Source organism: Miscanthus floridulus, unplaced genomic scaffold (genome assembly GCF_019320115.1).
Source record: "Miscanthus floridulus cultivar M001 unplaced genomic scaffold, ASM1932011v1 os_1766_2, whole genome shotgun sequence".
In the NCBI taxonomy this organism is placed as follows: domain Eukaryota; kingdom Viridiplantae; phylum Streptophyta; class Magnoliopsida; order Poales; family Poaceae; genus Miscanthus; species Miscanthus floridulus.
This window is the reverse complement of record NW_027097904.1, coordinates 44,324-67,832: the sequence shown is the minus strand read 5'-3', so window position 1 is coordinate 67,832 and position 23,509 is coordinate 44,324. Positions and strand designations below refer to the sequence as shown.

The following is a 23,509-nucleotide window of genomic DNA, read 5'->3' as shown; positions in this document are numbered from 1 at the left end:
GGACATTGGAGGTGGTAGTTTGAGCCATGCTTGTGCTGTCTCAGATACGAGGTGCCCGATGTTGTAAAATGTTTGAACCTGAATTTTTTGCTCTTGATAGCAATGCTAAGGGTCCGGGGTTTTTCCCTGAAAACATAAGAAACATCTACAGCCTGTTCGTTTGGCTGTAGCTTGTCGTAAACGATCGTAAATTTTCAGTCGAAATAGTATTTTTCTCTCACACAAACCAGCCAGCAGTACTTCTTTATGAACCAGCAACGATACAAACAAGCCAACCAAACAGGCTGCTAATTGGGGATTTTGTAACTAAGACACATGAGATGATTAACTACGTACAGCACTGCTTCCTTGAGTTGGAAGTAACAGGACTAATACGTAGTACCAAATGAAGATTTCATAAATCTACTGAGGAGGTTGCTGATATTCAGAACTCGAAATAAAAAAAAAAGTCAACTGCAGCAATCTTGCACAATAGCACACGGCTCATATTTACTATTTCTACTATAGTCAGTTTATCGCATATACCATAAACTAAGGATGGGCATATTTTGTTTAGATATCCCATGTTCCAGGTAATAGATATTCAAAACACTACAATCATGAGAAATAGTTGTTCCAACAAATACCAAATGAGATTGGCAAGACCAAGGCAAAATACCACCATCTACTCCATACATTCGAAGGGGTCTGCTACCGACAAATCTCGGACATGATTAACATGTACACGATGGGAACATGCTTTGTTTGTAAAATGTAACCGTGCACCTCTCGAGGCCCTTTTCTCCATCTGAAGCATCCTATATTGTTCTGCAAAGAAAGCCTCATTGTAATTTGTGTTTCCAACTTCGAGCCTCATTAACTCTAACTCTCTCGCATTCAGTAGAAAGAATGAGGCAAAGTTGATTTGTGATTTGATGCCTCGATAACTCAACACTATTTTCTTGAGATGGATATCACAGCTTTTAATGAAATCCCTATGTTTATGACGCCATCGATTTTCTCCTGAAATACAAGACTGAAGAGAAAAACAGATTAAAATGGGAAAACTCAAACCACATTGGTACAAGGATTAACACCAAGCCAAGAAAAAGAATATAAGAACATTGTGATCCACAACTGTAGCTGAAGAACTACCTTTATGTACAAGTTCTCCAGACATGGAAAGCATTTCATCAACTCAATAACCGTATCGAGATTCATATTATGTGATGCGACAGCTAGAGTCTTGACACTGCTCAATGTTGTTGTCAAGCTTACAACTTTTAATCCCTGAATCAAGCATTGAACAAAACATCAAACCATGTGCAAATGCTGATGGTATGAAAATCTCTGTAACAGAAAACAAAACTCAGCAGACTTTTCATGGGAAGAAAATAGAGTGCCATGACTACCTGAATAATTATGGTGCCAAACACGAGCCTGGTACGTTCAAACCAATCATTATTAAGACAGCCTAAGGCCTCCAGTTTAGGTGCAGAGATTATAATGAAATTGGTTGGCTTGAATGAACCAAGATAGAGAGATCTTTCAAGACAAGGGGCATCAATTATGACTTCCTCTAATAACTGGAGATTGTCCCTATGGAGATTGTCCCTATAACAATCAAAATCAGTGCCGACACCGATGCTTCTAAGGGTATTGGAACTAATCCGGAGACAGCCAACCCCAAAGATGCCGTTAAGCAGCAAACACTCCAGGACAGGGCAGCTGGAAATCATCGTATGCAGTGAGCCCTCGGAGAGGCTGACATTTTCAAGGCCGAGCTGCTTAAGGTGGGGAAAGTGAATCCCTTCCACTGAGCTATCCGGGAGCTCGCATTTGCTCAAGGTAGAAACTCGGAGGGTAGCCGAGAACCGGAAAGTAGAGGCAGGTGGTGGTGCCAACGGATACGGGCGACCATACCTATGTACCATATGTTTCCCTTCCCAGAAATCAAGCTCCTGGAGGTTGTGAAGCGCCGGGGAGCTGAGCCAGGCGTCCACGGTGGCGGGACGGTCGTGGAGATAGTGCGGCGGGACGCAGAAGCGGCGGCCGGGGCCCGGGTGGGCGGAGAGGATTTTGGAGACCGCGCTGGCGAGGGCCTCGTTGGCGGCGGTAAATATCTTGGGCTTGGTCCAGAGGTCGCTGCCGTCGATGACGAGAGGGGAGGCGAACCAAACGTGGCGCCACCGGGAAGCGAGGATTTGGGTGCGACCGGCTTCCTTGGTGGAGAGAAGCGAAACTATCTCACCGAGGACGGCGTCGGGGAGACCGCTGATGCGGTCGACGTCACCGCCGCCGCCAGCATCAGGCGGCGGCGGCGGTTCCTTGCTGTGGGTTGTAGGTCCGAGATTGGCCGCCTCCGTGGCTTCCGTCGCCCGTGGCGGGGGCTCACCAGCTGCGAGGTCCTCGGATCTCCTCCTCTTGGCACTGGGACACAGTAGCTCCATCTCCGCGGCCGGCGGCCGGTGCCTTGTGGGGAGACAGCGCCGCCGCACCGGCACTGAGGCGGCTTTGGACTCTGGTGTGTGTGGCAGTGTGAGGGTGGGCCGTGCTGGGTTTTACGGCCCAACAAAATGCAAACCGGTTTGTGATCACGTCACCGTTTGGCACGGTTCTTATATAGCATTATATATTTGCTAAAAAATATAGCATTATACAGCATTAAAAATCTATTTTTTGTTTCTCCTAAATTATCATTGTAGATCTTGTCACACCCGATTTTAAGGATAAAATAGGATGCATAATCTTATATGCGTCCAGAGATCAGTCACACACATAAGCCGATAAATTATAGATAGTATCATCACAAGTGTTTATTACATCACGTATAATAAAACAGAGTCTTCACATAAATGTAGCGGAAGTATAAAGAAAAATCTCTCGTGGAAGCTCCATATCACAGGGACATCAACTGGTTGACTACAAGTCTAGTAATCCTCAGGAAAGTCGTCATTACCATAGCCATCTGTTACCCATCCGGGATTTTTATCCAAATAATGAAAATAAACAAGCGTAAGTACGTGTCGTACTCAATAAGTGTAACATGAGGTTCATGAGGCTCAAAAGGCTTGACACAGGTTTAACATCATTTAGCTTTTAATTGTCATAATTTGAGCATAAGAGTAGCAACAAGTTGTTTTAATCCCATAGTAAACATATGATCAATGTAAACATGAATAATAAATAGCATAAACAGATAATTCTTAGTGATCATCTATTCCATAAGGGTTTCAAGGCCGCTCGTGACCGTGAGCACGGCTGATATACCAGTTTTACACTCTACAGAGGTTGTACACTTTCACTGTAAGTCGTGATACCCATATACCCGAGTTAATTACTCCCAAAACACTTTTAAGGTGAGCAGGCAGGGTTTACTATGAAGCCTTTCAAAGATTCGTCTAACAAGTTAGGATCATTAAATTCACTCGGCAAACAGATATAGGAACCTCCTATCGAATGGCATAATTCCATCACAGCTATAAACATAGGAGTAGAGACTGTCCTATACCCGATTCGGCAAGCCATTCTTACGCCATAAAGGTAACCTTTAACAAGCTTAAAAAGGTCCTCATACTGAGCTAAAGCCAGAGCCATATGGCCCTTACAGCTGTACTATAAGTCCCGGATGATCACTTACAGATAAGTCCTTAGGGAGAGAAATATGAAGCATTTAGAAAGTAGCTAAACACTCCAGACCCCTATTTTCAAGTTGCTAAAAAGTCATATTTTAATGTTTATTGCATATACCATTAGTTAAGTTACAAGATCATGGTTTAATTGAGCACTAGCAAAGCTACTCAATGCATATCCCATAGGAGACAAGGTATAAGTTTAATTCTAGGAAATCCCTATCAAGATGACACGCAATATGAATTAAATATATTAAAATTGGTAGAAAACAAGGATGATCCCATGCTATACTTGCCTTAAACAAAGTGTTCCTGCTGATCTTGCTCGTCAAAGTAGTACTCCTGATCACCCATGAATTGCTCACCGTATATACTTGATAATCATTGCAACATACAAGCATCCAGAAGCAAACATGCATAGCAAACAATGAGTATAGATTAGAACAGTACACCAACAGCATAAAATCAAGATGAAAAGTTTATAAAACGAATCTACGTCTCGCTATGAACACACACAGACGCGAAGATCACGAAAATCAGAGCTAAAACGAGAAAGTTATGAATTAAACAAGATTTCCTTTATTAAAATAATAGATTAAATCTAACCTTGAATTTTAAAAGTTGAAAACATACTTAACAGTAGTATAAACATGTAGATTACGCAATTACGAATCTAACACAACTTGAACGGACCAAATCAGAGTTAAAACGAAGATTTTATGGGTGAAACAAGATCAGTGGCACTTCTGTAAATAATTAGAACTTGATTTTAGAATTTAAATTAATAAAATTGGATTTTAAACTGAACCAGGGACGGTGGGCATGATAAAGAAGAAGACAGAGGTTCTTTAGAAAAAAATGCAGGGACAGCAGGTTAACACATAGAAAACTTCAGGGGTTCTTTTGCAAAACGTCCGGCCAAACCGGTACGGGTTGATTTCCACCATCAGATCACAAATGGACGGAGCATATTAGATTGAGAGGGGAAATAGAGGTGCACGGCTGGCCGGCGACACTGTGCACGGTGGTGCTCCATGAATAACGGTGAGACCTCACCGGAGTTCGTCAATCCGACGACTCCAGGCATCATTGGCCACGGAAAAGTCACGGGAAGGGAGAGAACAGAGAGGCAAACTCACCAGGGGTCTTACGTGGATGAAGATGACATGGAAGGCGGCGCTCGGTGATAGCAGTGGTGGTGATGGCGGTGGCGCTAGGGCTTGATGTGGCGCAGTGTCTCAGCGAGGCGGCTGTGGCTCCGAAGCTCAAGATAGGAGCGGCACGATGCGGGCACCCATTATTTATGGCCAGGAGCAGCTTAGGGCGCAAGGCAAGGACGAGGCGTGGTGGCTATGGACTTCTGGCGGCGGTGGAGTCCAGCGCAGAAATGAGCTAGAGGTGGGGGGAAGGCGACTGATAGGCGGGGCTCGGCTGACAGTGAGACACAGCGGAAGGGAGGAGGCGCGGGCGACGCGGCTTGACTGGGACGGCCTGCTGGACCGCTGCGGAGAGAGAGAGAGAGAGAGAGAGAGAGAGAGAGAGAGAGAGAGAGAGAGAGAGAGAGAGCAGGCCACATGGATGAAGAACTGGGCCACGGAGCGTGGGAGCAGGAACGGGAGCTGGGCCTACTCAGGTCGAAATCCGAGAAATGAAGAAGGAAATAAAATCCTTTTTCCTATTTTTCTTAACTCATTTTCAAATTCAATTTAAACTCAAATTCAATTCCTTTACAAATTTCAATCAAAGCAAAGCATCACAAAATAAATATGCAGTAGCATGTATGCACACACATGTATGTAGACCTATATTTGATTTTATTTTTAACAAATTTATTATTTTTCTAAATTTAAATGCTCACAAAATGCATAATTAAATTATTTGCTCCTATTTTAAAATCATGCAAATTTTAGGGTGTTATAATTCTACCTCCTTAAAATGAATCTCGTCCTCGAGATTCGGACGATGCTTACTCAAAAAGCTACGGGTATATTTTCCTCAAATCCTCTTTTCTTTTACAAGTAGCCTTATCTTCTGTATACCGATTCCACTGAACCTTACACATCTTTATAACTCGGCTCCTCATAACCTTTTCTGCTGTCTCCAAAATCTTTACCGGAAATTCCTCATATGTAAGATCTTCCTTAACTGTAAGCTCATCTAACGATATCTGCTCCTCTGGTACACGCAAACACTTCTTTAATTGAGACACATGAAACACATCTTGTACACCTGACAAACTCTCAGGTAATTCCAACTAATAAGCTACTTCTCCATGTCTCTCTAACATCTTGAAAGGCCCAATATACCTTGGTGCTAACTTTCCTTTCATGTTAAATCCTCTCACACTTCTAATAGGTGACACCTTCAGGTAAATGTAATCCCCTATTTTGAAAACTAATTCTCTTCTCCTAGTGTCGACATAACTCTTCTGTCGAGACTGTGCCACTCTCAAGTTATCTTTAATCATCCTTACTTGCTCTTCTGCGTCTCTTAAAACATCTGGTCGAACACTTGAGTTTCTCCCATTTGATTCCAAAACAATGGGGTTCTACACTTTCGTCCATACAAAGCTTTAAAAGGTGCCATATTGAGACTCTTCTGATAACTGTTGTTATACGAGAACTCTGCATAAGGCAAACTCTTGTCTCAACTGGTACCGTACTACAACACATAAGCTCTCAACATGTCCTCTAAAATCTGATTAGTTCTCTCAATTTGTCCATTGTCTGAGGATGATATGATGTACTAAAATTCAACTTTGTTCCAACGAACTATGTACTTGTTGCAAAAAAATGAGACATAAATTGAGTACCTCAATCAGACACAATTTTTTTGGGAACTCCATGTAGACACACTATCTTCTCCATATATAATTGAGACAACCTCAGTCCATTATAAGTAGTCTTGATCGGTATAAAGTGAGCAACTTTAGTTAACCGATCCACTATCACCCATATTGAATCATGACCTCCCTGAGTGCGTGGTAACCCAACAATAAAATCCATACCCACTTCTTCCCACTTCCACTCAGGTATCTTTATTTGTTGTAATAATTCTGCAGGTCTTTGATGTTCAGCTTTAACTCTCTAACATGTATCACATATAGCAACATATTCAGCAACATCCCTCTTAAGTCCATACCACCAATACTTCTCTTTCAGATCCAAATACATCTTGGTACTCCCAGGATGAATAGACTAAGCAGACTATGTGCCTCACAAAAAATTACATCTCGTATAGCCTTATTCTTAGGCACGCATAGTCTTTTCCTAAACCATAGAATTCCATTATCATCCATATGGAAACCTAGTGCCTTACCAATCACTATGTTCTCTGTGATTTCCTTTAACCTCATATCCTGTAACTGACCCTTACGTATCTCTAGCTCCAATGTAGGCTCTATCACCAACTCTACTGCATTAGTGATGAAACCCAAGTTTAGTCGCTTAAGTTCAGCACACAACTCACTTGACATAAATGCCACTTGAACCTTATTGGTGTAACTCTTCCTACTAAGAGCATCAGCAACAACGTTTGCCTTTCCAGGATCATAGTGTACTTCCAGATCGTAATCCTTAATCAACTCCAACCATCGACGCTGTCTCAAGTTCAGATCTATCTGAGTGAAAATGTACTTCAAACTCTTGTGATCGGTATAGATATCACCCTTAGTTCGATAAGATAGTGTCTCCATATTTTCAGAGCATGAACCACTGCTGCTAACTCCAAATCATGAGTAGGATAGTTTAGTTCATGCTTTCTCAACTGTCAGGATGCATAGGCCACTACTCTTCCTTCTTGCATAAGAACACATTCAAGACCTTAATGAGATGCATCACAATAGATAGAAAAGTTCTTACTCAAATCTGGCAAAACCAATACTAGGGCGGTAGTCAACATCTTCTTCAATTCTTCAAAGTTAGCCTGACACTTTTCAGACAACACAAACTTAGCATTCTTCTCCAACAGAGCTGTCATAGGCTTGGCAAATTTAGAAAACCCTTCTATGAACCTTCTGTAGTATCTAGCCAATCCCAAGAAACTTCGAATCTCTCCCACATTAGTTGGTGGTTTCCAATTCAACACATCTCTCACCTTGCTTGGATCTACTGCTATTCTACCATTAGAGACAACATGGCCTAGGAAAGAAACTTTCTTCAACCAGAACTCACACTTGCTTCGCTTAGCATATAACTTGTGTTCCCTAAGCTTCTACAAGACCAACCTTAGATGTTTAGCGTGCTCTTCTTCCATTTTGGAGAATACCAATATATCATTGATAAATACCATCACAAACTTATCCCAAAACTCCATGAACACCTTATTCATAAAGTACATAAAGTATGCAGGTGCATTGGTCAAACCAAAGGACATAACAGTGTACTAATACAAACCATACCTCATAGTAAAAGTTGTCTTAGGTATGTTGGTTGCACGAATCTTCAACTGATGATAACCAGAATGAAGATCAATCTTAGAGAAAATACAAGCACCTCTCAACTGATCAGACAAGTCATCAATTCTAGGTAGCGGGTACTTATTCTTGATAATAACCTCATTTAGTGACCGATAATCAACACACATCCTCTGGGTACCATCCTTCTTGTCAACAAATATAACCGATGCTCCCCAAGGTGACGAACTAGGACGAACAAAAACCTTTCTCCTATAACTCCTTTATTTATTTCTTAAGTTCCTCTAGTTCATTAACCCCCATTGTATATGGACGCTTAGCTATAGGTGCAGTTCCAAGTAATAATTCAATAATAAACTCAATATCTTGGTCAGGTGGCATACCTGGCAAGTCATCGGGGAACACATCCGGAAACTCATCCACTACTGGTCCTCCTTATTGATGCTATCATCAAGCTAGTTCACTATGGCTATCAGCTGCTTCTGCACTACAACATCGACACTGATTCTATCTCCATTCGGTGTGGTCACAACAACTACCTTCTCCTGACACTGAATTACTGCCTGATTTTGCTTCATCCAATCCATACCTAGAATCACATCAATGCTAGATGTTCTCAACACAATGGGGCTCACTTTGAACTCTACCCCCCCTTAAGGATAGACTAGTTGGGAGACAACGATAAGAAGCTTGCATACTACCTCCTGGTGAGTTTACTAGTATAGGATTTTTCATGGCATATAAGGGTATGCTATGTGTTCTAACAAATGCTTGTGGTATGAAAGAATGCGTAGCTCCAGAATAAAAAAGAACAGTGACAGGAGTGGAATTAACATCAAACATACCGAGCATGACTTCTGGTTCCGCAAGCGTCGTCTCTGTAGATACATGATTCACCTTTTCTGTGTTGGGTGCTGGCTTATGAGGCGTTCCCTTCTGATTACTGTGCTGACCCTGAGGTGTTAGCTGATTCTGCTTCCTAGGGCAATGGTTGGCATAATGCCTAACTTCTCCGCAATGATATCATATGTTGGGGGTGCTAGGTGCACTGGTCTTCATGGGAGTATTGTTAGGTGCTCCCTATCATGGTGTCTACTAGCCACTCTGCTGTTGGGGATGTTGGTTGCCATTCTGCTACTGGTATGGTGGATGCTGCTGGTTCGGGTTGCGATTCCACTGATTAGGTGGTCCTTGGTACCTATGCTGCAAGCCTTACTGAGGATTGGTGCATGTATGAGTATTACTTCTAGAGGCCTCTCCCTAAAGCCTCCTCCTCTTAGCCTCCATCTCTTTGCACTTATTATCAATCACAATAGCGTGATTCACCAGCGTCTGGAAATTGAGGTATGTATTGGATATAAGCTGGAGTTGCAGACCATCATACAAACCCTTGAGAAAGTGGTGTTGCTTATCAGCATCATCAGCCACCTCATTCAGAGCGTAATGTGACAACTGAGTAAATTTGCCATGATACTCAGCTACAGACATGGATTCCTGTTTTAGAGCTCTAAATTCCTCTTGCTTTAGCTCTATCAATCCTTTGGGTATATGATAGGATATGAAATTCTCTCTAAATTCCTGCTAGGTGATAGGAGAAGCATTAGTGGGACATGCATACTCGAATGCCTCCCACCAATCTTGAGCTTCTTCCTAGAGTTGTCCTGACACGTACAACACCTTCTGCTGGTCATCGCACTACACTATGTTCAGTTGCTTTTCCACTGCATAAAGCCAATCATCTGCTTTTAGTGGATCATTGGCATGTGAAAACACTGGGGGGGCAGCCCTTCAAAAATTCACCATGCTTATCACGCAGTGCTCCACCAATTGGATGATTCTGCACTAGAGCTTGCATAAGCTGTGTCTGCACTGCCAGAAGTTGCTCAATAGTAGGTGGCGGTGGTGGTGGTGGATGTGGGGGAACACCTCCATGACCTCAGCCTCTTCCTCTTCCAGACATTTGACATCCAACACAAAATATTCAAAATTTAGAGATTTCCAAGTTATATACACTTATAGAGATATAAAATATATTCTGAAAATTTTCTGGACGAGTTCCAACATCAGCAACTCGGTAAAACAGTCATATCTCGCATTCCAGACATCCAAAAGAGGTGTACTTTATATAGTTGGAAATCTTAAGAAATTATATACAACTTTTATTCAAACCACATGCCCAGATGCTGTCGTTAGGTTACTAAAAAACAGAACACAACCAAATCTGTTCCAGATTCTAGACTGCACAGAAATTTCAACTTAAAACAGCTATATCTCTCAAACCAGATCAGATATAGGGGTGATTATAGAGGCATTAGAAAGATACTTAAGTCTAGTTATTCCCATAAAAATTTCATAATTTTTGGTCAAGTCGATTTAGATTGGCATTGAGATAAGGACAGACTGCTCTAAAAATAGATCCGAGAGAACAAGATGTACCAAACCCAACTATTTATTTATTGACTCAAACTTGAATATTCTTAACTATGAAACTTGCGGACATGCTCACAAAGTTTCAGCACTCATTACAAAAATCAAACTCACTAATAAACATAATAATAAATCAACTAGGCACACCAAAGTTCACACCACACTACTAGACTTGACTTGACTTAACTTGACCCATGCTACTAACGTCTTATTACATAGAAAGGAACTCCAACACCTATGGGTGAGGTTTATGGGGAAACTTCTCATAAATTCTTGGCAGGCTGAGCACTCCCTTTGGTCATCTATCACTCGTTGGTACCTCTTAAGAGTCTCTTGTTGTGCCTTCAACTGATCTTCCAGTCGCCGAATCTTCCTTACTAACTCACAACCAAAGTGTACCATCACTTGAGTAGTTGGATCCATGCCTTGAGGGTCCATTATTGCCCACTCCAATTCAGGGTGTTGGCGAGGGAGGAATCGATATTGGTCCTCCTTTATATCCTCAAAATGGCGGCCACAGTGACCCATGCAGGCTTCGGCGGCTACATCTTCTATGCCATCTTCCATGGTGGCACGACGAGCATGATGCGAATTGCTTGTGTCTAGCTGATATGCTTCCTTCTCTTCATCCCTGATGGAGATGCACGCCCTAGTCTTCCAATAAGTGTCCTCTAGAGGGTGCGTATGTTTTTCGCAGACATACTCCACAGTTACGTCCCAATCAGTGTAGTAGGTATGAAGAATTCCCATAAGTCGGTGGTGCAAAATGGAGGATTCACACCTCGACTTGTACTAGATCTTTGTAGTCCATCCCATGGCAGGGGTAGGCTGATCTTCTTGAACAGCGTCCTCCTCCTCCTCCTCATCAGACAATACAACGACCTCTACTTCTTCGAGTTCTTCTTCTTTGGGCTCTTCCTAGAATGGCTTAGGCGTAGGTGCAGGTGCTAGTGAGTCAACTTCTTGCTCCTGGGGTTCCTCCTCCATGGACTCATACAACCCACGAGGCGGGTAGTAGCCTCCGATGTTGATGCGAGCGGTCTTATTAGCATGAGGCATCTACAGAATTAGATTTAGTCAGATTAGAAGCAATAATTTTTCATAACAAAGTGAGACAAAGAGGCATAAAATTTAGCAAATAGCAAGAGTGAGATGGGAAGCATGAAATGAATGAAGCAAAAGAGGCTAGAACGACCATTGCTAACTAGGCTTACGTCCTACAGTCAACACGACTCTAATACCAATCTATCACACTCAATTTTAAGGATAAAATGGGGTGCATAATCTTATGTGCATCCAGAGATCAGTCACACACATAAGCCAACAAAATTATAGATAGTATCATCACAAGTGTTTATCACATCACGTATAATAAGACAAAGTCTTCACATAAATGTAGCGGAAGTATAAAGAAAAATCTCCCGCGGAAGCTTCATATCACAGGGACATCAACTAGTTGACCATAAGTCTAGTAATCCTCAGGAAAGTCGTCATTACCACAACCATCTGTTACCCATCCAGGATTTTTATCCAAATAATGAAAATAAACAAGCGTAAGTACGTGTCGTACTAAACAAGTGTAACATGGGGTTCATAAGGCTCAAAAGGCTTGACACAAGTTTAACAACATTTAGCTTTTAATTGTCACAATTTTAGCATAAGAGTAGCAAAAAGTTGTTTTAATCCCATAGTAAACACATGATCAATGTAAACATGAATAATGAATAGCATAAACAGATAATTCTTTATGATCATCTATTCCATAAGAGTTCCGAGGCCATTCGTGATCGTGAGCACGACTGATATACCAGTTTTACACTCTGTAGAGGTTGTACACTTTTACTGTGAGTCGTGATACCCATATGCCTGGGTTAATTACTCCCAAAACACTTCTAAGGTGAGCAGACATGGTTCACTATAAAGCCTTTCAAAGGTTCGTCAAACAAGTTAGGGCCATCTGATTCACTCGGCAAACAGATATAGGACCCCCTATCGAATGGCACAATTCCATCATGGCTATACACATAGGAGTAGAGGTTGTCCTATACCCGATTTGGTAAGCCATTCTTACACCATAAAGGTAACCTCTAACAAGCTAGAAAAGGTCCTCATACTGAGCTAAAACCAGAGCCATGTAGTCATCACAGCTGTACTATAAGTCCCGAATGATCACTTACAGATAAGTCCTTAGGGAGAGGAATCTGAAGCATTTAGAAAGTAGCTAAACACTCCAGCCCTCTGTTTCCAAATTGCTAAAAAGTCATGTTTTAAAGTTTATTACATATACCATTAGTCAAGTTACAAGATCATGGTTTAATTGAGCACCAACATAGCTACCCAATGCATATCCCATAGGAGACAAGGTATAAGTTCAATTCTAGGGAATCCCTATCAAGATGACACACGCAATATGAATTAAATATATTAAAATTGATAGGAAACAAGGATGATCTTATGTTGTACTTGCCTTGAACAAAGTGTTCATACTGATCCTGCTCATCAAAGTAGTACTCCTGATCACTCATGAATTGCTCACCGTCTATACTTGATAATCATGGCAACATAGAAGCATCTAGAAGAAAACATGCATATCAAACAATGAGTATAGATTAGAACAGTACACCAACAGCATAAAATCAAGATAAAAAGTTTGTAAAACGAATCTACGTCTCGCTATGAACACACACAGACGCGAAGATCACGAAAATCGAAGCTAAAACAAGAAAGTTATGAATTAAACAAGATTTCCTTTATTAAAATAATAGATTAAATCTAACCTCAGATTTTAAAAGTAAAAAACATACTTAACAGTAGTATGAACATGTAGATGACGCAATTACGAATCTAACGCAACTTGAATGGACCAAATCAGAGTTAAAACAGAGATTTTATGGCTAAAACAAGATTAGTGGCACTTCTATAAATAACTGGAACTTGATTTTAGAATTTAAATTAATAAAATTGGATTTTAAACTGAACCAGGGATTGCGGACATGATAAAGAAGAAAACAAGGGTTCTTTAGAAAAAATGCAGGGACAGCGGGTTAACACATAGAAAACTTCTTGGGTTCTTTTGCAAAACGGCCGACCGAACCGGTACGGGTTGATTTCCACCGCCAGATCACAAACGGACAGAGTAGATTAGATCGGGAGGGGAAATAGAGGCACGTGGCTGGCCAGCGACACTATGCGCGGCGGTGCTCCATGAATCCGACGACTCTGGGCATCATTGGCCACGAAAAAGTCACGGGAAGAAAGAGAACGGAGAGGCGAACTCACCAAGGGTCTTATGCAGATGAAGACGACACGGAAGGCGGCGCTCGGCGACAGCAGTGCGCGGTGATGGCGGCGGCGCTAGGGCTTGGCGTGGAGCGGTGTCTCGGCGAGGCGGCTGCGGCTCCGAAGTTCAGGATAGGAGCGGCACGATGCGGGCACCCAGTATTTTTATGGCCAGGAGCAGCTTGGGGCGCAAGGCAAGGACGAGGCGTGGCGGCTACGGACTTCCGGCGACGGCGGAGTCTGGCGCGGAAATGAGCTAGAGGTAGGGGAAGGCGACTGATAGGCAAGGCCCGACTGACAGTGAGATACGACGAAATAGAGGAGGCGCGGGCGACGAGTCTCGACTGGGCCGGCCTGCTGGGCCGCTGCGGAGAGAGAGAGAGCAGGCCGCACGGATGAAGAACTAGGCCGCAGAGCGCGGGAGCAGGAAATAAAATCCGAGAAAGGAAGAAGAAGGAAATAAAATCATTTTTCCTATTTTTCTTAGCACATTTTCAAATTCAATTTAAACTCAAATTTAATTCCTTTGCAAATTTCAATCAAAGCAAAGTATCACAAAATAAATATGCAGCAGCATGGATGCACACACATGTATGTAGACCTATATTTGATTTTATTTTTAACAAAGTTATTATTTTTTTAAATTTAAATGCTCACAAAATGCATAATTAAATTATTTGCTCCTATTTTAAAATCATGCAAATTTTATGGTGTTACAGAACTTTAGATGTCTCATTTATGTATTTCAAAGCCGTGACTAGCCAAAATTGTTGTTATAGTTTCGCTATTGTCAACGTTGAAACAAGGGCATGTTCGACTGGTATTAAAGCCAGCTGATAAGTCGGCTGAAGCTGTTTGGTTATGAAAGAAAAATACTGTAGATTCTAACTGATAAGCCGGCTGAAGCGAACAGGCCCAAGACAATGCATAGTCAAAAGAAGTTTTAGAAAGGGTGTACGAGAGTAAGATGTTAGTGTTGGTATTTTTTTAAGATGTCGCAGTGGTTATTTAGACAGATTTGAATTTTTCAAGGAGTAGAATACCTGATTCTCTAAAAACAAAAGGAGTAGAATACCTGGGGGTGAAGTAAACAAGTACTGTGGAATTTTTCCATTTGGACGAAGTCCACTTTAACAACAGCATATGTCCAATTTTCTGGTTTCTTGAGCCCTTCATCAAACAGCTCGTACTTTCATCCTTGCATTTACGCGTGCGCGCGCTCTCTTGTAGTCGTGTGGCAACTGGGTGACCGCCGGCGCCGCCCTAATCCAGGTCCCTAGGTCTTCGTTGGATCCTTCGCTGTCGACGAGCACCCACCAGGTATCCGCACCCTTTCTCCCTTCCTACTGTGCGAACCCGAGCACGAACCCTAACTTAAGTTATGTGGCTATTTGTATTCGGATCTGATCGAAGTGTGTCCATGGCCACTAACTTCGATTTTTTTTGCCAAAAATATCGAGTCCCATGTCCTTTACTTGGTCCGCCGCTGGTCTGGAACTTCAATTTATTTATTCACTTTTGAGTTCTGAACTTCTGATGCATTCCATTTCTACCAAATGACCACTTTGTGATGTGCTAATCTCTTTTATTTTCTCATTTATGCCTTCTCAGTAATGGCGTTGCCAATCTCAACAAGACACTACCAACAATTTCCTTTAGTACGTAACAATGGTGAGTTGGGCATTTGTAGTCATGTTCTGTTACTTGATCACAAATGTTTTTATTCTCTGCATTCTTGGTCGCTAGAAATGAAATGTTCATGTAATTCTTCACTATACAAAACTGATTCTGGAGAAGAAAATTTCTAACAAGTTATCCTAGAGAAAATAAGAGCCATTTGGAAGAGACTGCAAGCCTAGAGTAGCTGTTGTAACATTGTATGTGTCCACTGTATTTAAGATGAACCGGCCACAAGCTAATCATTTTGTCTGATCAACTTCACTAAGTACTTCTGGACTAGCCTTTATTCTAGTTAGCTTTATCATTTGCTTTTCTGAAAACTACATATTTTAGTAACTAACAAATCGATGATACCCTTCTTTGGTTTATTGTGACATATGTTAGTATTTGCTACAATATATCAATAATCATGTGGTTTTGTACAAATATTGCTTCAACTCACTACCACTATCAATAACCCAATGACTTTCACCGGTCTGTAGTTCACCTACACACAAGAGATTCAAGCTTTAGGAATCCAAACTTGTTGAGGGCCCTTCACCTTCTCAACAAGTGACTTAGCCACCCAAATCTTCTTAGGCCTATTCTTGTTAGGGGGACCTAAGAACATGACTTTCATCTTTCCACTAGAGTCCTTTCTAAGCATGTAGTGAGCATTAAAGGCAAAGGGTCTAGCATGCCTGGGCAAGGGTTGTGGTGGTGGAGGTTGACACTCATGAGCAAAGTGGCCTTCTTATCCACACTCAAAACATCTCTTTGGCTTTGGCTTTGATTGTTGTTGTTGAACTTGAGCCTTCTTCTTCTCTATACTTGCCACATATCCAATGCCACTTCTATCCATCTTCATGACGGTGTTCATGAGTAGCTCACTTTGGAGGTGCTTGCCTCTAGCAAACTTGCTCAATCCAATCTTGAGATGCTCTTTCTCCAACTTGAGCTTCTTATTTTCTTCCTTTAGAGCATCATCTTTCTTCTCTTCCTTGAGCTTCTTGTTTTCTTCTTTGAGCTTCTCATTCTCAAGAATTAACTCTTTGTCATGATCAAGAGTTTCTAGCACAATGGTGTTGTGGCTTTTCATTTCTTCAAAATCTTTCATGAGCTTCTCATTTGTGTTCTTGAGCTTGACATATTCATCATAGTCATTGCACTCAACCACTTGCTTGCCTTTGCCACTAGATCCTTGCTCAATGCTCTCATCAATCAAATCATCACATGATGTAGCTATATCAATCTTAACAACATGGTTAGTAGCATCATGTGGCTCAATTGGTAGGAATTTTTGAGCAATGACAAGAGTATCATGATTGATCTTAAGAGTTGTATACTCATCTTTTAGCTTGTTGTGACTAGTGATGAGCTCATTGTGCACCCACTCAAGTTTATCATGTTTATCTTTAAGCTCTTTCTTAGAAGATTTGAGCTCCTTGACTTTGGATGATATAGCATCATTAGTTTCTCTAAGCTCATCATTAGCCTTTTCCAATGTATCGCACTTAGCTAAGAGTGAATCATTTTTAGCATCAAGCTTTTCATTTGTAGCTCTACTCTTTCTAATGATCTTAGTGTATTTTCTTAGTATTTTGACAAGATCATCATATGTAGGTGAATCATCATCATCGCTATCGCTATCATCATCACTAGCTTGCTCATCATCACTACTATCATCATTCTTAGTTACCTTGCGTTCACCCTTGGCCATAAGGCATAGGTGTGTAGAGGATGATGGCGATGGTGGCGGTGAAGATGCAAGATCAATAGCAATGGCGGCCACCTTCTCATTGTCACTATCATCAGCGGATGATCCACTTAATGAATCAATGTTCATGAGCCAATCACCGATAATGTAGGCCTTTCTACTCTTCTTCTTCTTGTAGAAGTCCCTCTTTTTGCCATCTCTCTTCTTATATGGCTTGTTCTTTTTCTTCTCATCTTCATCTTCATTACTTGAGTCATCTTTCTTGCCCTTGTTCTTGTTCTTGAACTTGTCTTTCTTGGGCTTTGTGCATTGATGAGCTAGATAGCCAAGTTCACCACAATTGTAGCAATCCATCTCGGAGATTGGCTTTCTTCTTGAGCTAGTGAAGAACTTCTTCTTCTTGCCGTCAAACTTGATGCCACTCTTGTTTAGCTTCTTTAGCATCTTGGCGGTCTTCTTCACCATGAGAGCAAGACTTTCTTCATCATCTTCTTCATCACTTGAGCTCTCATACTCAAGTCTTGCTTTGCCCTTATCTTGGCTAGCTTTGAATGCTAAGTCCTTCTCTTTCTTCTTTGTAGACGATGAGCCATCTTATGGCGTGATGTGCATGTACATCTCATGAGCATTGATCTTTTCCAAGATTTGTGTCGGTGTAGCGGCGGAAAGATCACCTTGATGTAGCATGGTCACAATGTGCCCATATTTGTCAATGGAGAGGACACTCAAGATCTTTCTCACAACGTCAGATGGTGACATTTGAGTAAGTCCAAGCCCATTAACTTCCTCTACAAGAACATTTAAACGAGAATACATCTCATTAGCACTTTCTTTGGGAAGCATTTTAAATGAATTTAGCTTTTTAATCACAAGATGATAGCGTTTCTCACACTCACTCTTGGTTCCCTCATGGAGCGTATAAACGTCCGACCATAGTGCATGGGCGTCTTTGTGGTTCCTTACACGGTTGAACACATCTTTGCAAAGGCCTCTAAAGATGGTGTTGCGAGCCTTTGCATTCCATTTTTCATAATTAACCTCATCGCCTTGTAGGTTAGTAGCATCTTGAGGTTTTGGGAAGCCTTGAGAGGCGGCTCTAAGAATACCAACGTCTAGAGCTTCTAAGTACGCCTCCATGCGGATTTTCCAATATGGAAAGTCATCTCCCTCAAAGATAGGAGGAGGTCCATCCCCGTGAGACATCTTGCTCTAAGCGGTTAAGCTTAAAAATGTGAGCAGGAGGCTCCGATACCAATTGAAAGGATCAAGATGCCCAAGAGGGGGGGGGGTGAATTGGGCTAATTCTAAATTTTCTAGAAATAATCAAATCCTATGGTTAGCCCAATTAACCCCTTGTGCCTAGAAAAGTGTTTCTGTTAATCTAACGCACAACAGACTTGCAACCTATGTTCCAAACTTACTCTAGCATGGCAATTCTATGAATGTAAGAATGCGTATTGAATTGCTCAAAGTAAATGCTCAAAGTAAATAGAGAGAGAGAGAGGAACGCGGCGATGTTTTGCCAAGGTATCGGAGAGTCGCCACTCCCCACTAGTCCTCGTTGGAGCACCCGCGCAAGGGTGTAGCTCCCCCTTGATCCGCGCAAGGATCAAGTGCTCTCTATGGGTTGATTTTTCGACACTTCGTCGTGGTGAGTCACCCAAAGCCACTCACAACTTGAGTTGGGTCACCCACAAGCTCCGCCAGGTGATCACCAAGCTTCCAATCACCACAAAGCCGTCTAGGTGATGGCGATCACCAAGAGTAACAAGCACGAACTCTCACTTGACCACGCGAAGCCTAATGAGAAGATGGATGCACACTTGGCTACTCTTGATTCACTAATGAGGCTACTCTCTTGGATTCTCAAATCTCAATCACCTCACTAGGACCTTGCTCTTCTTGGCACTTATAAACGTGTTTCTCAGCTATTGGAATGAGCAAAAGTGACTCCACACACGAGTGGAGCTTCTATTTATAAGGCAGCCTGAAAAACGAACCGTTATGAGCTTCTGCGGGGTGACCGGAGGCTCCGGTCATATTGACCGGACGCTCCGGTCAGTTCAACCCGTGAACCAGTGAAAATGTGTTGACCGGACGCTGGCAGGGTCCGATCACCACTGACCGGACGCGTCCGGTCGCATTAAACCCTTACTGGAACCTTACTGTACTCGACCGGACGCTGAACCCCCAGGGTCCGGTCAGTACTGATCAGACGCGTCCGATCGCAGATTCCCTTCTCTAGAACCTTACTGGAGTCGACCGGACGCTGCCTCTCAGTATCCGGTCACTTGACCTCTCCAGCGCCCGGTCGCACCGAACGCAATCTGCTTGATCAAATAAACTGACCGGACCCTGCGGCCAGCGTCCGGTCGCACCGGGGCCAGCGTCCGGTCAGCATTTGACCCTCCATTCACTTCCAACTCTCGATCATGTGTGAATGAAGTTTCTTGAGAGATCATGTGTTGTTCAGCAGAATAGTTATCCATGGCTACTCCCCTGGTATCCATCTGGGCTATCATTTGCTGTTGAAGTTCCCCAACATCATTGACCCTGGTGAATAACAGATCGAATTGCTCCATGACCTGGTCCATGAACTGCTTCTCATCGTCCGCACTTCTGGCCATGGTGTCCAACAGAATCTAGGTCTGTTTCGATGGTTTAAGTGGAGCCGTGGTGACAGATGGACCAGATCCGAACCCGATGTGTAAACGGAGAAGGATTTGGTGGAGGTGATGGAATTTTTGGAAGAGTGGAGAGGGGAAGGAGAAGGTAGCCGACACCCAAAACCGTCACTGACCCAACTCAACCCAAAGGAGGGACCTCTGGGATCTCGCGTCGAACACCCTGCGGGCGTGACAGAGATCAACCTACCCACCGGAATTACGAGTTGTAGATCGAAGTAACGGGATCGAGACGGTACCGGGGAGGGAAGAGCAGATGCGGAGCAGAAACGGCGGACGACGGTGATGGAGGAGGTGGGGAGGTGGTAGGACGTCGTATCGGTAGGACGCCGGTGAATGCGTCGGATGTATGGATAAGAGGCGATGAGGAAGAGCGTTGCGCCCGTCACCCACGCCGAGGATAGAGTGTCTCTGATACCACTTGTCGCACCCTTGGCCGCCGGCGATCGCCGTTGACGTGAGCACACAAGAGAGCAGTCAGTGACGAAGGTGCCGGCAGGGTAAACCCCTCTGCCTTGGCTACTTTTACTTTACTGAAGACTCCTCCGTTCCCAACAAAGGTTCATCACTTATGTGCTCTCTCTTACACCGACTGACCATCAGGTCCCACTTGACAGACTCAAACTGGAAAATGTAAAATAGATGTTTACGCCAACCGCTTACAAGACACAGCTTCTAAGGTCTTACATGTCGCCCAGCACGACAAAGGTAATATGTGAAAACAAAAGGAGCATCTAACTGGGGAAGGTAGCCTCAGGAGTCAAGTCCAGAGGATCTCAATGACTGGTGACTGATGGAAGACATACTTGATGCCCTAGAAGACCTTGAACAGCTGAGCAGCAGGTCCGCTTTTTGGTAAACCGTGATGGTAGAGTTCATTCCTGGACCACATTTTTGTGGAGTTCACTAATATTAATATAGTTCCTGAGACCTGAGTGGACTGTGGACATTGGAGGTGGTAGTTTGAGCCATGCTTGTGCTGTCTCAGATACGAGGTGCCCGATGTTGTAAAATGTTTGAACCTGAATTTTTTGCTCTTGATAGCAATGCTAAGGGTCCGGGGTTTTTCCCTGAAAACATAAGAAACATCTACAGCCTGTTCGTTTGGCTGTAGCTTGTCGTAAACGATCGTAAATTTTCAGTCGAAATAGTATTTTTCTCTCACACAAACCAGCCAGCAGTACTTCTTTATGAACCAGCAACGATACAAACAAGCCAACCAAACAGGCTGCTAATTGGGGATTTTGTAACTAAGACACATGAGATGATTAACTACGCACAGCACTGCTTCCTTGAGTTGGAAGTAACAGGACTAATACGTAGTACCAAATGAAGATTTCATAAATCTACTGAGGAGGTTGCTGATATTCAGAACTCGAAATAAAAAAAAAAGTCAACTGCAGCAATCTTGCACAATAGCACACGGCTCATATTTACTATTTCTACTATAGTCAGTTTATCGCATATACCATAAACTAAGGATGGGCATATTTTGTTTAGATATCCCATGTTCCAGGTAATAGATATTCAAAACACTACAATCATGAGAAATAGTTGTTCCAACAAATACCAAATGAGATTGGCAAGACCAAGGCAAAATACCACCATCTACTCCATACATTCGAAGGGGTCTGCTACCGACAAATCTCGGACATGATTAACATGTACACGATGGGAACATGCTTTGTTTGTAAAATGTAACCGTGCACCTCTCGAGGCCCTTTTCTCCATCTGAAGCATCCTATATTGTTCTGCAAAGAAAGCCTCATTGTAATTTGTGTTTCCAACTTCGAGCCTCATTAACTCTAACTCTCTCGCATTCAGTAGAAAGAATGAGGCAAAGTTGATTTGTGATTTGATGCCTCGATAACTCAACACTATTTTCTTGAGATGGATATCACAGCTTTTAATGAAATCCCTATGTTTATGACGCCATCGATTTTCTCCTGAAATACAAGACTGAAGAGAAAAACAGATTAAAATGGGAAAACTCAAACCACATTGGTACAAGGATTAACACCAAGCCAAGAAAAAGAATATAAGAACATTGTGATCCACAACTGTAGCTGAAGAACTACCTTTATGTACAAGTTCTCCAGACATGGAAAGCATTTCATCAACTCAATAACCGTATCGAGATTCATATTATGTGATGCGACAGCTAGAGTCTTGACACTGCTCAATGTTGTTGTCAAGCTTACAACTTTTAATCCCTGAATCAAGCATTGAACAAAACATCAAACCATGTGCAAATGCTGATGGTATGAAAATCTCTGTAACAGAAAACAAAACTCAGCAGACTTTTCATGGGAAGAAAATAGAGTGCCATGACTACCTGAATAATTATGGTGCCAAACACGAGCCTGGTACGTTCAAACCAATCATTATTAAGACAGCCTAAGGCCTCCAGTTTAGGTGCAGAGATTATAATGAAATTGGTTGGCTTGAATGAACCAAGATAGAGAGATCTTTCAAGACAAGGGGCATCAATTATGACTTCCTCTAATAACTGGAGATTGTCCCTATGGAGATTGTCCCTATAACAATCAAAATCAGTGCCGACACCGATGCTTCTAAGGGTATTGGAACTAATCCGGAGACAGCCAACCCCAAAGATGCCGTTAAGCAGCAAACACTCCAGGACAGGGCAGCTGGAAATCATCGTATGCAGTGAGCCCTCGGAGAGGCTGACATTTTCAAGGCCGAGCTGCTTAAGGTGGGGAAAGTGAATCCCTTCCACTGAGCTATCCGGGAGCTCGCATTTGCTCAAGGTAGAAACTCGGAGGGTAGCCGAGAACCGGAAAGTAGAGGCAGGTGGTGGTGCCAACGGATACGGGCGACCATACCTATGTACCATATGTTTCCCTTCCCAGAAATCAAGCTCCTGGAGGTTGTGAAGCGCCGGGGAGCTGAGCCAGGCGTCCACGGTGGCGGGACGGTCGTGGAGATAGTGCGGCGGGACGCAGAAGCGGCGGCCGGGGCCCGGGTGGGCGGAGAGGATTTTGGAGACCGCGCTGGCGAGGGCCTCGTTGGCGGCGGTAAATATCTTGGGCTTGGTCCAGAGGTCGCTGCCGTCGATGACGAGAGGGGAGGCGAACCAAACGTGGCGCCACCGGGAAGCGAGGATTTGGGTGCGACCGGCTTCCTTGGTGGAGAGAAGCGAAACTATCTCACCGAGGACGGCGTCGGGGAGACCGCTGATGCGGTCGACGTCACCGCCGCCGCCAGCATCAGGCGGCGGCGGCGGTTCCTTGCTGTGGGTTGTAGGTCCGAGATTGGCCGCCTCCGTGGCTTCCGTCGCCCGTGGCGGGGGCTCACCAGCTGCGAGGTCCTCGGATCTCCTCCTCTTGGCACTGGGACACAGTAGCTCCATCTCCGCGGCCGGCGGCCGGTGCCTTGTGGGGAGACAGCGCCGCCGCACCGGCACTGAGGCGGCTTTGGACTCTGGTGTGTGTGGCAGTGTGAGGGTGGGCCGTGCTGGGTTTTACGGCCCAACAAAATGCAAACCGGTTTGTGATCACGTCACCGTTTGGCACGGTTCTTATATAGCATTATATATTTGCTAAAAAATATAGCATTATACAGCATTAAAAATCTATTTTTTGTTTCTCCTAAATTATCATTGTAGATCTTGTCACACCCGATTTTAAGGATAAAATAGGATGCATAATCTTATATGCGTCCAGAGATCAGTCACACACATAAGCCGATAAATTAT

The 23,509-nt window shown here is 43.2% G+C and overlaps 2 protein-coding genes across 2 annotated transcripts; both read right to left on the bottom strand.

The window, feature by feature from the left end:
- Nucleotides 1-470: 470 nt before the first annotated feature.
- LOC136534293 (F-box protein At4g09920-like) lies at nucleotides 471-2,520 on the bottom strand. Its single transcript, XM_066526743.1, has 3 exons — nucleotides 1,392-2,520; nucleotides 1,135-1,269; nucleotides 471-1,015 (listed from the first exon to the last, which is right to left on the bottom strand). Exons 1-3 carry the CDS (start codon nucleotides 2,427-2,429, stop codon nucleotides 665-667), a joined length of 1,524 nt encoding a protein of 507 aa, XP_066382840.1. The 5' UTR covers nucleotides 2,430-2,520; the 3' UTR covers nucleotides 471-664.
- Nucleotides 2,521-21,205: 18,685 nt separating this feature from the next.
- On the bottom strand, nucleotides 21,206-23,255 carry LOC136534292 (F-box protein At4g09920-like). The gene is made up of 3 exons (XM_066526742.1): nucleotides 22,127-23,255; nucleotides 21,870-22,004; nucleotides 21,206-21,750 (listed from the first exon to the last, which is right to left on the bottom strand). Exons 1-3 carry the CDS (start codon nucleotides 23,162-23,164, stop codon nucleotides 21,400-21,402), a joined length of 1,524 nt encoding a protein of 507 aa, XP_066382839.1. The 5' UTR covers nucleotides 23,165-23,255; the 3' UTR covers nucleotides 21,206-21,399.
- Between the last annotated feature and the right edge of the window lie 254 nt (nucleotides 23,256-23,509).